Source organism: Morchella sextelata (assembly GCF_020137385.1).
Source record: "Morchella sextelata strain SCLS chromosome Unknown scls_16, whole genome shotgun sequence".
In the NCBI taxonomy this organism is placed as follows: Eukaryota; Fungi; Ascomycota; class Pezizomycetes; order Pezizales; family Morchellaceae; genus Morchella; species Morchella sextelata.
In genome coordinates, this window is record NW_025408631.1 from 768,819 (window position 1) to 784,168 (window position 15,350).

The window sequence follows — 15,350 nt, forward strand, 5'->3', positions numbered from 1 at the left end:
GCTGCTTGAAATTATGGAAGGTTGCAATTGGCATACCAAAATACCGCTAATCCTGTGTATACTGATTGATCCGTAATATACTCTTGGCTGGTGAAGAGAGGAGTGGAACAAATATATGAGTGGGAATAAGAGATATATTTACTGAATAGGCCTAGGCTTTGTAAGTTGTGGTACTGTCAAGAGATGTTTGTATGCTTTCCTTGATACAGGCCAGTCTACAATAGAGGGTCTTCACTTTGTAGACTGGCGCTGCATGGACTAGAACGGACTCATACATGTACTCGATGCTTTAGAGGTTGATAAAGGAAAGAAACAATACGGTTAGGTTTCCATGGGAGTTATGCGCCGGACGAAAATCCCGATTGGAGTGCAATCCCGAAGAACAAGCTAAAAGAGGCTTAAGGAGTTCGGTATATCTGGAGAAGGTGTGCATTGCGCCATGGGTGAGTAGTATTAGTGTAAAGCCCTGTTGCTCAAGATTGGGGGCGTCGTTCATAGTAGTACATGGTTCGTGGTCATGAGGATCTACATACTTTTCTTTTCTTGGCGGGTTCAACGCGTCGCTTCCTTCATGATTCAATTCAGACCTTGCAAGGTAACGCCTGCCGCGTTCAAACACGTTTCCCACCATTCAGCGATTTACAACCTCCCCAATTCCCAGTCGCACACCATTATCATACCATTCATCAATCCCAGAATAAAAAAGGAGGAGTCAGACAAACAGCTCTTCCTGGGGGATAACGTTTTACGAAGCACACGACACGAAAGAACTCGCTCGCTAAGTAATCACACTAGGCATGAGCGCGTCGTCAACTACAACCCCTCCTCCTCCTTCAACTTCAGAATTGCAAGCCACCTTGTCCCCAGCAGTCATACAAGATGCCTCTCCAGCAAGCTCGTCGGAAGAGGGATCGAAAAAGAGAGCTCGGTCAGAAGTAGCCGCAGATGAGCCGACAGCTCCCGCTGCGGTCGACGGCGGTGGAGATGGCAAGGGTCCCGCTAAGAAAAAGACGAAAATGACCGAGGTAGAGATGGAAGAGAGAAGAAAGGCGAAAGAAGCCAAGGAGAAGGAAAAAGAGGTCAAAGAGAAAGAAAGGGCTGCGAAAGAGGAAGAAAAGGCTGCAAAGGTAAGCTTCTCCAACAGCTTATAGGTGTATAAGCAAATATTAACCCGGCGGGCCGTTATAGAAAGCCGAGCGAGATGAAAAGAAACGAATTAGAGACGAGGAAAAAAAGAGAAAAGATGAAGAAAAGAAGAAAAAAGATGACGAGAAGAAAAAAAAAGACGAGGAAAAGGCTAAAAAGGATAGGGTATGGTTAATTTCGATCTGGAAATACATTCGCGAACTTACCGCTGATTACCCTCACAGGCTCAAACTCGACTTCAGAACTTCTTCGTGAAGCCTTCTGGCGCTCCAAGTAGTCCGGCAAAGGCTGCGGCAGCACCCCCGGGAACGTGCCCAAAAACAATGTCACCAGAGCTGGAGATACGACAGAAGCAGAGCGATTATGAGAAAAGCTTCCAACCGTTTTTTGTAAAACCTAATGTGACAGTCGCGCCACCACATTGCTTCCAGCGCGACGATGCCTATAAATTTACGATGAAGACTTCGATTGATAAAGCCCTGGCTCTCCCGAGAGAACATAACTGCGCGGAAGATCAGATGGAGACAGTACCGGCAGTTGGAACAGTAACAAAAGAACAGATAACAGAACTACTTCATATTCCGCCGCATAAGCGTGGCCCGCGAGGAAAGATATTGGGCTATACAACCAAAGATCTTCTAGCTAGGATAAATGCCCCAGACGACTCATCGCTGCCCCCAATAATCGAGCTAAAGAAACAGAAAATACCTAAAGGAGAAGATGGCACAGCAATCTACTTTAAGATGCTTAATTGTTTACCTAATAAGTTCTTGAAATTCGCGGAAGATGTACGACCGCCCTACTCCGGGACATTCACTAGGAATCCTACTACCGTTGGTCTCCGCAAGGGACGCAATCCATTCCAAAAGACCTTACCGAATGTTAATTATGATTATGATTCAGAGGCAGAATGGGAAGAAGGCGCACAAGATGAGGATGGTGAGGAGTTATTGAGTGATGATGGTGAAGAAGATGAGGAAGTAGAAAGCTTGGATGACGAGATGGATGGCTTTTTGGACGATGAAGAGGACCAGGCAGCTAAAAACAGGCGAGGTGCTTTAGCCGCCCTAGTGCCATTATCTTCGGGCCTCTGTTGGGAGGATGAGGATGGTCGAAACACGAGGGCAGAGTTCGAAGAGATGAAGATGGAAGTACTTCTTGGTGAGTTTATCTTGGCTGCGACCATGAATTCTTACTGACCTGTCATCATAGAGGGTGTATCTGGCCCTATTGATCCGTTTTCAACGGTCTATTGGAATCCTCCACCGAAAAATGCCAAGACTTTGACGAGTTTTCTTGTTTCTGCATTGGCGCCAAAATCCTCCGCACCAAAGCCCTGCACATCGAAAGCATCTGTATCAACTGCTATGGAACCACCTCCCCTCCCTCTTGCTGCCTCAAATCGACCTCAAGTGACAACTGTGGCTGTAGGTGCAGAGGCACTAACACCCAAGAAGGGTAAAAGTGTTTCTCTAGTTCCTGCTGAGGACCTTGACGATTTCAAGCGTGCGGTTGAGGGTAGTGATATGACTAAGGCGGGATTGATTGAAGTTTTGAAGAAACAATTTCCAAAGATTGGGAAAGAATCAATCAAACAAACGCTTACTAGGGTTGCAGCTAGAGTTGGTGATAGGGAGAGGGATAAGCGATGGGTGTTGATTTAGCGTGTATATTTTTATCCATATATTGAAGGGACATTTGGGAATCTGCCACGTATAATCTTTATCCGAAGGCATTCAAATGCGTATTCCCATAAAACTGTACCAACATCTTGTTTTCCTTCGCTGCATTCTGATTTGGGGTAATTTAGATTTTCATTACCTCCTTTTCCGTTAAACCATCATCCCTTTATACAGGGCTTACATGTAGTATTCATTAACCACTTCCATGAAAAAATTGTCCTTCAGCTTTCGAGTTTTTCCCTCCCGCCTTCCCTCGACACCGTCGACAATATTTTTCGGATATGGTCTTGTCTTAGGAACTATCTCCAAATAGAGCATGAGCCTTGGTGATAACGAGTGATATTCGATGATCCTGAAAAGAACTGTGACCATGACTATGAATTTGCTGGGCAATTTGCTCTCGAGTACAAGCTTTTTAGCGCTTAAAGTCCCGCGGCATTTTGTTCCAGGTTTAGGCTTTGCACATGTTTCGTTTTCTGTAGGTTGGTTGGCCACGCCCTTCCTTGTTTTGGGGTATTTACAATAGCAGAAATAATGGTTCAAGGTACACGTAACGTATTGTTCTATAGTGGTCATTCATGGATCTCAAAGACTGTGGATCAGAAGATATACTGCCGTATTGAGATATCCCATGGCAGTCACCACATATCACTCGATCAAAACGGCATTCGTTTGGGGGCATAGACATGAGCCAAAAAGAAAGGAAATATAATACATGTATCTACATGTTATAACAAGATGAAGGGATAAATTCGCGTGGTTGATGTCAGTAGGGTTAAGAGGGAGTATGTACGTATACCTAAAGGCTCTCTGCGTCGAAAGGCTAAAGGTGGCTAGACCGTTTGCACCTATGCAGAGCAGACCCTCCGGAAATTTTACCTAATCCTTAGGGAAGCTTAAAGTATTGTGTGGGGTGCGTGATGTGAGTGCCACTGGGGGCCCAAGGAGAAAAGGTCAGTAAGAAGACCTAACCCTAGGGACTAGATCGAACCCTCGGAAAAGAGCTCACTCTCGGCACAGGGGCAAGAATTAAACTACCAGCCAACCAACTTCTCAGCTAACACCCCATTCCGCGCAAACACACCTCTCCCGCCCAATCAAAGCCCACCTTCATCAAAATAAACATTGACTTGACTGTCCTTTGGGTCCGGCAAGTTATATTTCCTTGGGCCCATACATACTCTGGTATGTCTACTCAACTTATCCCACTCCCTCAATCCATTACTGTAGATACAGCTATCTACCTAAGCTTTTATCAAGCTCTTCGCCGAGCTTCTCATCGATACATTCCCTTATCATTTTTACCCATCTCTCCCTCCATCCGCCAAAAGATTTATACGCACTAACCTCTCTATCATCGTTCTTTTATAATACCAACTAACTCTCTATGTAGTATCCTAAAACTCTGCAACCATGGCTGATCTTCCTATTGGAGATAGCAATTGGATGGTAAAATTCAATGAGTTACAAAAGCGACAGGTCGATGCTTTGGTCTTGCAGAACGAGAATCAAAAGTTACAATTGGAAATTCTTTCATTGCAGCTAAAAGTCGAAAACAAGAGAAAGACGCATACGTCTCTAGATGGACGAGAAGGGGCCAAGTTAGAGATTGGAGATACCATTCAACCGCAGCAGGAGTCATCGCCGCTGGGAGAAACTTCCTTGACCCCTGTACCGGAGTTCGTGATGCAGGCATTTGATTCAAATATTAACCAAGGATTTGCACAGTACCCCAATTATAATCTTGAGGGTTCCCAGGACAGTAATATCTTTCCGGAAGAGAACCAGGATTTGCCAGAAATTCAGCAACAACAACAATCAGACACTATGATAGGATTACCGGAAATCACCAACCTGGACGTGGCGGATCAACATCAACGACCAAATGTTATGATGGAACTACCAGACATGGCTAACCTTGACGCGGCGGATAGTCGGCTTATGATGGCACTTTGTTATAATATGCCACCTCCGCCTCTACAAACAACTATGACATCTGATCCTTTCACTCCAACCAACAAACGCACTGAAAATCAAGGAAATGGTCTCCATAGTATGACCCCGGATAACCTTACACCTCTTGAGACTGTGAAGGCACACCGCCATGGGCATCGTCGCCCATCAATCATCAGGACTCCAGTATCTCCAATAGAGTCGCCAAGGGTTAAACGTGCTCGTACAAGCGAAATTGGAATCGGCTACTTGGATTATAGCCCCAATATTTTGGGTGGCTTCAATGGAGATATTGACCAACGTGGACCCCTGAGTGAAGCTTTGCAAACTTATGCTTCAGATGTCGAGAAACTTGCATTCGCGCTTGCTAGAAAGGACCTAGAGGAGTGCGTCCTGGAACTAGCACTTGCTGAAGAAGGTATTGCCAAGTTACTGGATGACAATTCTGCCTCTGGAGTTATACCAAGCGGGGGACTTGTCAGGAGTGCCTTGTTAAAAAGGTGCAACAAAAATGGTAGAAAGGTTGTGTTTAATAAAGACATTTATCCTATGAGTATTGGCTTGAATGAAGGTAGCAATGTCGGGGCATTTAAAAATCTGCCCTTAGAGCGTACGTTGACCTAAACCTTCCGATCATCTTTATTTCTTAAGTCAAAAGCTGACGGTTTCGTTTTACATCCTCGCAGTCCTGATTCATATTGTTACGTTCCTACCGCTAGGAACTGCACTCAAATTTATCCTTTCTGTTTGCAAGTCGTTTCGCGCATTGATGTCCGAACCTATTCTCTGGAATAAAATGGTTATCGAGCTTAAGAATCAAGAATTGAGCTCCGACGGATTTATACGTCTAATCCGCACCTTACCAGCGACCTCTATCCGTTATTTCAGCATTGATACAGCAAGCTATGACATAGGAGTCATCAATGAAGTTATTGAGCTGTTGATAAAAGGGAAACAATTTGGCCTTACTTCACTCCATATCTCTGGGAAAAAACTCAGTCTCGCGGCGATCTTGGGCGTAGTAAAACGCTTATGGGCCGATAGAATCACAGTATTTTCTCTTACTGATGTGACACACACGAAGGTTGATCCGGAGCAAACCATTAAACAAGTTCTATCACTCATGCCTAACTTGAAAAAGTTGAGAATGGAGGGTGGAACCTGGGATATTAAAGCTCTAAGATCTCTATCGTGCTTACACGGCCAACTTAGAAATATTGAAGGGAGCAGACTCGTTGGAGATAACAGATTAACCCATATGAGTTTCTCGGGATCGAAAACTATGATTTGTTGGGATGATCTTAAAGACTTTGGGAAATGGTTTCCAGAAGTCGAGGAGCTGTTCATTCAATGTGTTTACGCCAATGAAACTGAATGGATCAAAAATTATGCTAATGGGCCGGCAAAACCTGGGGTTGAGGGGATGGCGGTGGCATTTGAAGGGGCCAAGTATAAGTACAGAACACCAAACTATGTCGATATTTCGTGGGTCCCTATGTCAAGGTTAAAGTATTTTGGATGCGGCAGTATCTGCGAACAGACCAAAAAGCATCAAGTTAAAGCCTTTGAAGATATTCATGCTGCCTATATTTGGAGCCTACTCAGGGGAAGTAGAGAAACCTTAGAGCGATTGGAGCTTAGTCGCGGACAGGAAACCTCCAAGGAACGTGGCAAAGGTAGGTTATATTTTTAGAATCGTTCTCCGAAGATATCTGGTAGCAGCGACTAACAATACCAATCGTGTGACAGGCAATGGCAAATTCCATGCACCTCTTCCACAACTTATACTGGTGCCGTTGAGAGGTATGCACGGTGTGGATTTCCCAAAGTTGACATACCTTTTCCTCGGCTTTTGGGATATCCATTGGGAGTGGTTCACTGCCTTTAAATCATCCAATGATGAGACCAACCTCCTCGCTGAAGCTCCTGGGACCATGGACGAGCTCAACGGATCAACACCCATTTTAGGTTTTGAAAACGTCAAGAAATTTATCTTCTGGGGATGCACTGGTATCCCAAAGGATCAAGATACTGCGGGAGGAAAGTCCTGGGTGCTCGATTTGAAAAAAACTTGGGGCGAGGATTTGGAAGCAATTGATGAGTCTATTGGCCAATACGAAGCGTTGAAAGGCAATAAGGGCATGGGTTCCTGGTAAGAGGGATAGGAACCCTGCTGGACTAAAAATTATGTGGTGCTGTAAGTGGTGTTTTCATGTCTGTACAGGGTAGCGGATCTCCAGGTCTTTCTTTGTACTGATAGTTTTACCCCCATTTTGTGTATCACTATTACCACACCAGCTAAAGGCGCCTTGATATCATGTATATCGATTCTTAGATATTTCATTTCACTAGAGTTTGATATAAATGTGTGCCTAAGAAGTTCCAGAATTAAAGCGATAGATGACCTAGATAAAAGCTATATAGTCAATCAAACTTTATGGAAAGCTATTTATGTAGGTTTATATGCTTCAGATAGTCTAGGAGGAAGCGGGGAATTCCTAGATTCCATTTTTTTCTTCTAAACGTTTGGGAGTGAACTCGGTCTAAATACGGTCAGAATACCTATGGGAAGCCGACTAATGCCAAGTGTATGGCCTTAGAACATCCATGCAGTTTAATTTCTAAGGCAAGCCTCTCTGACTGTAGAAACATAGGTCGGGCTCCTATAAAATAGACTGCATGTACTAAGGGAAGTTACCTTGCAATTCCCCCGTACAGAACTTTTATAAATGGAGATCAAAACACAGTAGTGAGTATTATTATAACCCCTTACTTCAGAGGGAATTTAAGAGGGTTTTGAATTTCAGCGTCGTGTCGGAATGGATGTAGAAAAATATCGTCTTCATCTTCGGTGAATTGAATCTTTACCTAAAGAAACAAGCTTAACTTTGAATATTTGTACTTAACACGATATTTGTTGGGCCAAGATGTACATTGTTGTACAAGTATTTAGACTTGTGTCGGAATTTCTGAGACATGTGACCCCCTCAGAGAGAAAAGAATGCAAGGGATGGAATCTGCGTATCACCGTTCGTATCAAGTGTGTATGTATATCATAGCACAAATGCTATAGGATGGATTGCTTTCCTATTCCAGGAAAAACACGGCGTCGTTGGGATGATTCAAGGCTAGCAGCATGAAGTCTCCGGTAACAAGCCTCGCTGAAATTGAAAAAAAAAGGCTTGTAGCATGATGTTATCTAGAGTACATGTACCTCTACCAAACTTTTGAAATGACCTACATGTAACTATGTAGCTACTCAATGCTTAGGCGATCGGCATACTCCTCCCTTTATGCGTGATACGCAAACAGCCGTAACGTGATAAGTAAGGGTCGGCCATTCAACTCACTTTTTGATACTCGGGGGTCACCACAAGCATGCACATGCTTTGAAATACAAAAGCCGGGTCCCCCGAGATTCCGCAATGCTTGCTTATTACTAGCACGTGTGGGGTCGGAGTTTGTGCTGCCCGGGCTAACGGTAACCTTCCACCGAGTGTGGCCATGAGGCTGCGTTGCTTTATCTTTCGTTTGTGATTGTTTCTGTAATATGCTTTTTTCTATTCAAACTTCAGAGGAGATTAGGGATGGGCTAATTGAGTTATAGCTTAGAACGCTGAGTGGTATCCAACCGTTCCTTAGGAAATGGAGTTCAACTTGTTAAATAGAAAAAGCCATTCCTTATCTAATGCTGACTTCATTCTGGCTCATTCACATTCTTGTATGGAATTGCGCGAGTCAATTGCTCGGAAACCCTTACCTTGCAAAGGAATTAGCACTTGTCTTGTAGCCCTCAAGGAACGAGGTTAACTTCCCTTAAGATTACAGATGTGACGTATATGTGCATTCTCTCCTAGATAATCTACTGGCCGAGCAGATGATCAGCTTTCTTAGTGTGGGAAAGCAGGTAGATATAAATTTCCGCAGTAGCTGTCACGTGTCCTACCCTAATGAGACGTCTCGAGGAGTACATTTCGATCCTCTTTATATCCCCTGTTGTTATTATTATATTTGTACTCATATTTGGCCCTCTCTCCGTCATTAGTCCCATAATCGACAAAAATTGCAACCTTGACCGCGAACAACCCACAGTCCTTTCTCCGCTGCTTCTTGTTTGGAAATACCACACTCATTTGTCGTAATCAGTCGTTCCTTTTGACAACTTTTTTCTAGTTCTTTTCCCCCTAAATCTATAGATACTACAGCAGTAAATTACACTCTTTATTATCCACTTTGCATCCTATAGCTATTAATTATCGGAGGGCTTAATATCTGGGCAGATTTTATACCCACAGAGGTGAATACCCATGATTAACTGTCAGCTGACCCAGCACTAACAGGACGTATAGACAGATTGGTTGGTATATAGATGAATGAATCACCAACATATACAATCTCAGATAAAGTATATAACTCATTCTTCTAAGGTAATCCGGCACTCAATAAAGAACCTTTGCCTACCACCATTGAGTCGCTGTACCAAGATATAAAATAGCATCAACCATGGTAGCCCATCACGCTAGCAGCGACTCGGTATTTGTATTCCGGGAAAGCCAGCCAACCGGTAGACCATTTTCTCCAGAAGCCCAGGGTGCCGCCGTTTCAGCATATACAACATTAGTACCAGCGCCAAAGCATACTCCGACAGCTTATAATCACAGTACTTTGGGGATAATGGGAGAAGATGCGGGAGCTGGAGGAGATGGACGTCCATTATCACCAATTGTTATCGCCGGATTAGCAACAGGCGGTGCGGTAGCAATTGTTGCGGCCCTTTCTATGGGGATCCTCTTGTACTGTCGTCGACGCCGTATCGGCCGCCATCGTCAAAACTCCATCAGTGGCCGAGAAAGTTCCAAGCTTGGAGATTCCATGACATCTTCATGTAGTCTTGAACCCAACACTGGTGCTAGTAAGGAGATGCCACTATCACAGAAACCACCAGTATTGCCAGGACTGTCATTGCAGCCGTCAAGTCTCAAATCGTCGAACCATATTTGCAGGAATAATAGTTGTAAAGGAAGGAAAAACAAGCACATTACTTGGAAAGACCAGGTTTTCTGTGATCAATCGTTCATGAATCTGCCGCCTCATCCAGCATCGTTTGTTCAGCCTTCACGATCAAGGAGTGTTCTCCGCATAGGAGCAGCGGCGCAGATCCATGACCCGTCTGACGACGATGTGCTCGAGCGTCCAACCCCCCCAGGCTATAGGACATCCCTCCGCTCTTTCTCGTCTCCTACTTTGGGTGCTGATCGTGCATCTATATACTCATCATACTCATCCATACCACCTTCGCCCGTATTTATATCAGCATTGTCTCCACTACCGCCATATCTCCTCTCGACGTCTCACCACCAGCACCACATGGTTCAGAGATCACCAGTTCCACCAGCTCGCTTTAATTCAATAATATCTACGAACGAGCTTAATGAATACCACGGCACAGTAACTTGTACAAGTGTATACTCTTTTCTCCCAGGTGTTGGCAGTCGTCGTTCTTTCTCAGATTCCTACACTGTCCAAGATATGAAAGGGGTGCCGCAACCTCCTCCAAGACCTTTAATACGATATTCTGGTACTTTGCAAAGTTTTCAGGGACCACGGTGCTGCCCAACAGCACCAATTCCTTCATTGCCAAAGCAAAACTATAACACGAGGTGCCGCTTCAGCAGTGTCACCGAGGATGATGATGGTGCTTCGATTTCTAGTGTCAGCTCCACGAGTTCATCGGTTCTAGAGTATAGTAATCATAGTACGCCGCGAAAGGCTGGTGGTGGGGAGTTGAGGATCGACAGCTCGTTAGGTCATTCTTGTGATGACTTACCGCCCTCGGGTCTAACGTCTCCTTCTCATCGAAAAAAAATCAACGATGAAGACTCGGAGTTAAAGACGCTACCTGTGGAAACCTCAGATCTCTCTATTCCATCAAAGCCGCCAGGTCGAAAGATTGGTATTCTATTATCACCACTGATCACTCGATCTTCGTCTCTCTCTACTTCGACTTCTTCCTCCTCTGTAAATGTATCTGAATCAGCATATCACGATGTATTCCTCGATGCCCCAGATATTGACACTAAGTCCCCGACCATTCAAGAGATGTCGACTCGCCATTTTTCCTGCTCACTCCCAACCCGCCCGAGATTCGTAATCTCGGATACCTTCCAGCCTGCATACCCACAAGTGATACCGCCCACGCCGACACGTACCGCTTTCTCACAAAGCGAATATGATTTTCCACTCCAATCTAACGTAGGCCTATTAATCTCTGAGTGCAATGATGTGGTGGATTTACCCCCGACAGACTCGTTACGGAAGATGCACGAAAGCACCTACTCGCCCACGCTATCCATGGTGAACTTCTATAGCATGGATACCCGTGCCGAAAATAACTTTTCGCCCGTCGGTTTCTTTGCTGGAAAAGCAAGAGGGAGGTCCTCCTCCTCCATCATGTCATCTGTAGTAGGAAGATACCAAAACCAGGACGATGATGGTGACCATCAGCCACCAACGGCAATGATGAGCCCCAACCCACGATCAATATTCGAGGCTGAGGAAGAAGACCGGGAGATGAGCATGGTCACGGTGGATAATAGCATGTGGAGGCGCTACAGTAATCGCTTCTCATCGATAACGGATGGCTATCTGACGATGGATGAGGATGTGAGGGATCGAGAGTGGAATCAAAAGACGGATAGGAGAAGACAGATGTTCAGAAGTACGACGAGCATTGATTGAGGATGAAAGGGCCGTAGTGAATCTTTGAGTAATTTTTAATGTATTTCTTTCGTTTCGTTTTTAAATTTCACCTTCCTGTTTAAATAAGATTTTGGTTCGTGTATAGCGATTATAATTTTTATTTTATTTAGTTATTTAGGAGGCGTGTGTGTATGTCGAGATTATGCTAGACTTCGGAGAAAATAAAGTTCATAATAACGTGTAGTAAAGAATTGTGCTTTGATCTGTGGATGGCCGATGCTTGCTGCGGTGGGAGTTGATGTATGATTATGGTTACGTATTGTGCGATAAAGTTCCTGGTGGGACATTTGATTCATGAATTATCACTCGGTACGGAGAAGAATATGTCGCTGCAGAGGTAATATAGATCCAAGACTAGCAAGATTTCTAAAGAGGAATATAGACTGATGAAGGTAATAGACGATCCAGGTGAAGTCACTGACCCAACTATTGGGTGACTATTAGACACTTCCACGGAAACGAATCATGCAATCACAAAGTATCACTCGATGCGATAAGTTACTGAAGAGACGCATGGAGCCGTAGGGGGCGAAGAATACGAGATAGAGAGCTGGCTGGAGAAATTCTGGCTTGTAAATGAGGTGCCCCCATGAAGCCATTTCGAGCATTGTTTCCTTGATTTTGTGAAGTTTGCCGAGACATATGCTTACAGCGAGCATCAGTCTAGATAGGCATGAAATTACGAAGAACGATACTTTTAGGCATGAATATAGCCCGTTCTTCTTTAACGCGTTGGCCCGCAGAGAGTATGTAGGTACCGTCGATATTAAGGTTCCGTTTCGGAGCCGCCCGAAACAGAGTTATGGTCGCAAGAACCCTGTTCTGGATAGACTCTGCCGAGCAAATAAGTTACTACAAAGTATTAACCACAACATCTACTCTCAGATAATATTGCACACAACTTTAAAATGCCGTTTTGAATTTCTCTGTTCTCCCTCTCCTGTTGGAGATTGAGCAAAATGATGCTTTCTACAAGACCCGCTCCTAAACGGGCCCTAGAGCAGATTGCGCGCGCCTTCTTCGTCATCTCTGCATACTCAAAAGCTACCAACGCGCCCAAAGCCCGAGGCAATGTGTGTAACCAGAACTCAAAACAAGTATTCTATTCAAGCGTTCTAATACTTCTGAAATAAATAATGCATAGTCATCGTACCCCATAATTATCCATGCCTTAATAGTACATACATAAGTTATTAAAAAGGGCTGGAGAGTATTCCTAACACCAGCTAAATACCCAAACCATGTCCCGAAAGATAAACTATTCTGCAAACTCCTTGTCAACCTCCTCGAAATATTCGAAAAATGCGGCAAAGATCTTAACGCCTAGTCCAGGATCCTTGCTTCCACATGTGGCCCTGATACTGTGCATTGACAGTTGTGCAAGGCCTGCATCAATTGACCTGATACCAGTGGCACTACTCAACATCGGCCCAACAGTACCACCACTCCTTGTGTCATTCCTGATTTGGAACACTTGCAACTTGTTTCCACTCTTTTCGGCGACTCTAGCCAAGAAAGCGGTAGACACAGCACTGAGAACCGGTTAGCTTTAGGTAAAGTATAGGAAACTACGGCTACGGAAGGTATTGCTTACTCCGTGGTCAAGTGCCCATTGCTGTCAGCACCGATCGTTAGGCCGACATTCAACTGTGGCATGTGATCGGTAAGGTAAGCATTGAGGAACTAATAGAGGATTCATAAGTTAGCTAATGATTCGACAATCAGGATGTATTAAAAATAACATACGTTGGGATTAACAGCATGCGTTACATCTGCTGAAATCATGAAACTGTTGGCATATGTTTGAGAAACCACGTTTGCGCCAGCCTTTCCGGTTTCAGAGAACGCCTCGACTACGCGTTCAATGACGCTGCTCATCAAGTTACTAGCAGCACCTTGCCTCAGCTTACTACCGATCTCCTCATCATCGAAAAGACCAACAAGGTTGATCGTGGAACCTGTAAGATCTTCCTTGGAAGACGTTGCAAAGATGAGGGCCTCCAGAGCAGAATACGAGCAGAGCTTGTCATCAATTCTAGGGGCAAAGAGAAGCTCCTTTGAGAGACCACCGAGTTGACCAGGCTGGGTATCGAAAAGCTCAAGCTCCCAGTTTATGATGGATGAACAGTTTGAAATGCCAAGCTCTTTCGCAATAGCCTTTACAAGACGAGGGGGTTGAGTCCTTGCAAAGCTGCCTTCGGGAAATTCCGAGCTCTTATCTTCGGGGCTTTCGAGACCAACAATCGGCACCATCTGCGTCTCCTTGTTGAATGGGCCGCCAATCCCGAAATGTGGCGCTAATGTTGGGATCCTAGCAATAGGATAATCCAATTTGACCAGCTTGGATTCAATCTTTCCCTGGGAGTTCTTCACGATGACTCTGCCACCAACGCCCAAGTCCCTGTCCCACCATGTGGAGTTGAGAGCCCCTGCATAAGGCGCGACACCGAGCTGAACATAGCCGTGGGAATCCGGCTTCTTAGATACCGGCTTCAGTTTAGCCGTGAGCGCGTCAATGTGGCCCACAACAATTCCTGCACCGTTTCCAGGCGCGTAACCAGTGGGGATAGTAAAGGCCATCAAAGCCGAGCCATTTCGGGTGGTGTAGTACTTTCCACCACGCTTCAGCTTGGAACTCCACGAATCGCGTTCGGAAAGTTTTGAAAACCCGGCAGATTCAAGGCGGCCGGCAAAGAAGTCAACAGCATGGAAAACTGTAGGGTTCTTATTGATAAAGTCTAAGAAAGGTTGCGAGTAATCGTCAGGTACTATCTCCGAGGACTTGCTTGGTCCTGTTCGCAAGACATTTACAGGCCTGGGGACGGGAACTGAGGCTGGCATTGTGATGGCGGGTGAACCAACGGTGAGGTGAACGAGCGGCTGGGAAGCTGAAGGTTAGTGAAAACCGAGAAACAGTCATAATCACTTGGGGGGGGGGGGGGGGAGCTTACAGAAAGATCACCAGCTTCCCAGTTCTGTTCACGAAGAGTTTGAGCGTGGATGTTAGAGTTGCCGAGGTTACGCATGATGTTTGGTATTTAGAGATATCGAGATATTTCAACTGTAATAGTAGTGACGGTGATAGTGGTAGCACTTTGAGCAGAGAAGGAAGGAAGTACGAGGAGACAAGATGGAAGGAAGGGAGGAAAGGAGGAAGGGAGGAAGGTAGAAGATAAGACGAAGATAGGGAGATATATGTAGACAATCCGGATAGCATATACGTAGCTACTCTGTAGGTACATCATTCAGGGCGGCTCATGCCGAAATGCCCAGACTCGTGCCTGCGTTGCGGCCATCTCACCATCACGGGGTCTTCCACAAGGGTTCGACAATATCCGATCGGGGTATCGTAACCAATCATCACGAGTTGAGTTGCATGCATACTCATATTTTCCTGACGTTTGTGGACGCGACTGATATTGCATGCCATACAAAAATACGCCAAGCTCATGATTTTGGGTGTATGCAATAATGGCCCAGTTCAAAAACGTCAGGAAGATACTAGTAGATAACTACCTGCAGCCAAATCAGGGGAACCCTCCCGCGCTAGAGACAGTTCTTCTCGTCTACCAACCTCTCCTAAGCTATCGTCATAGAGCAGACACTCCAACAGCATCTGGAGCACATGCTCTAGGTAAAATGCATACTCTACCAGCTGGACTGAACTCACTCTGAGATCGCTGAGACAACCCATGGATGGTGAACTACACAACACACCAAGGACAATAAAATCCAGGTACCTACAGTATCTTCTTGTCCTGGGGTTTTCTTCAAGGTTGGCCGGGCAATATAGAGACTGAGACATGATCA

The 15,350-nt window shown here is 45.1% G+C and overlaps 4 protein-coding genes across 4 annotated transcripts; 3 read left to right on the top strand and 1 right to left on the bottom strand.

Annotated features, from left to right (window-relative positions):
• Window positions 1-797: 797 nt before the first annotated feature.
• H6S33_003907 (uncharacterized protein) lies at window positions 798-2,810 on the top strand (the record flags this gene model as incomplete). The annotated part of the gene is made up of 4 exons (XM_044835255.1): window positions 798-1,127; window positions 1,189-1,311; window positions 1,371-2,307; window positions 2,359-2,810. 4 exons carry the CDS (start codon window positions 798-800, stop codon window positions 2,808-2,810), a joined length of 1,842 nt encoding a protein of 613 aa, XP_044691441.1.
• A 1,431-nt stretch (window positions 2,811-4,241) lies between these two features.
• H6S33_003908 (uncharacterized protein) lies at window positions 4,242-6,937 on the top strand (the record flags this gene model as incomplete). Its single annotated transcript, XM_044835256.1, has 3 exons — window positions 4,242-5,391; window positions 5,468-6,457; window positions 6,531-6,937. 3 exons carry the CDS (start codon window positions 4,242-4,244, stop codon window positions 6,935-6,937), a joined length of 2,547 nt encoding a protein of 848 aa, XP_044691442.1.
• Window positions 6,938-9,284: 2,347 nt separating this feature from the next.
• H6S33_003909 (uncharacterized protein) lies at window positions 9,285-11,519 on the top strand (the record flags this gene model as incomplete). Its single annotated transcript, XM_044835257.1, has 1 exon — window positions 9,285-11,519. The coding sequence occupies one exon, from the start codon at window positions 9,285-9,287 to the stop codon at window positions 11,517-11,519; it is 2,235 nt and encodes a 744-aa protein (XP_044691443.1).
• Window positions 11,520-12,798: 1,279 nt separating this feature from the next.
• Window positions 12,799-14,566, bottom strand: H6S33_003910 (uncharacterized protein; the record flags this gene model as incomplete). Its single annotated transcript, XM_044835259.1, has 4 exons — window positions 12,799-13,072; window positions 13,135-13,223; window positions 13,287-14,420; window positions 14,492-14,566. 4 exons carry the CDS (start codon window positions 14,564-14,566, stop codon window positions 12,799-12,801), a joined length of 1,572 nt encoding a protein of 523 aa, XP_044691444.1.
• Window positions 14,567-15,350: the final 784 nt, after the last annotated feature.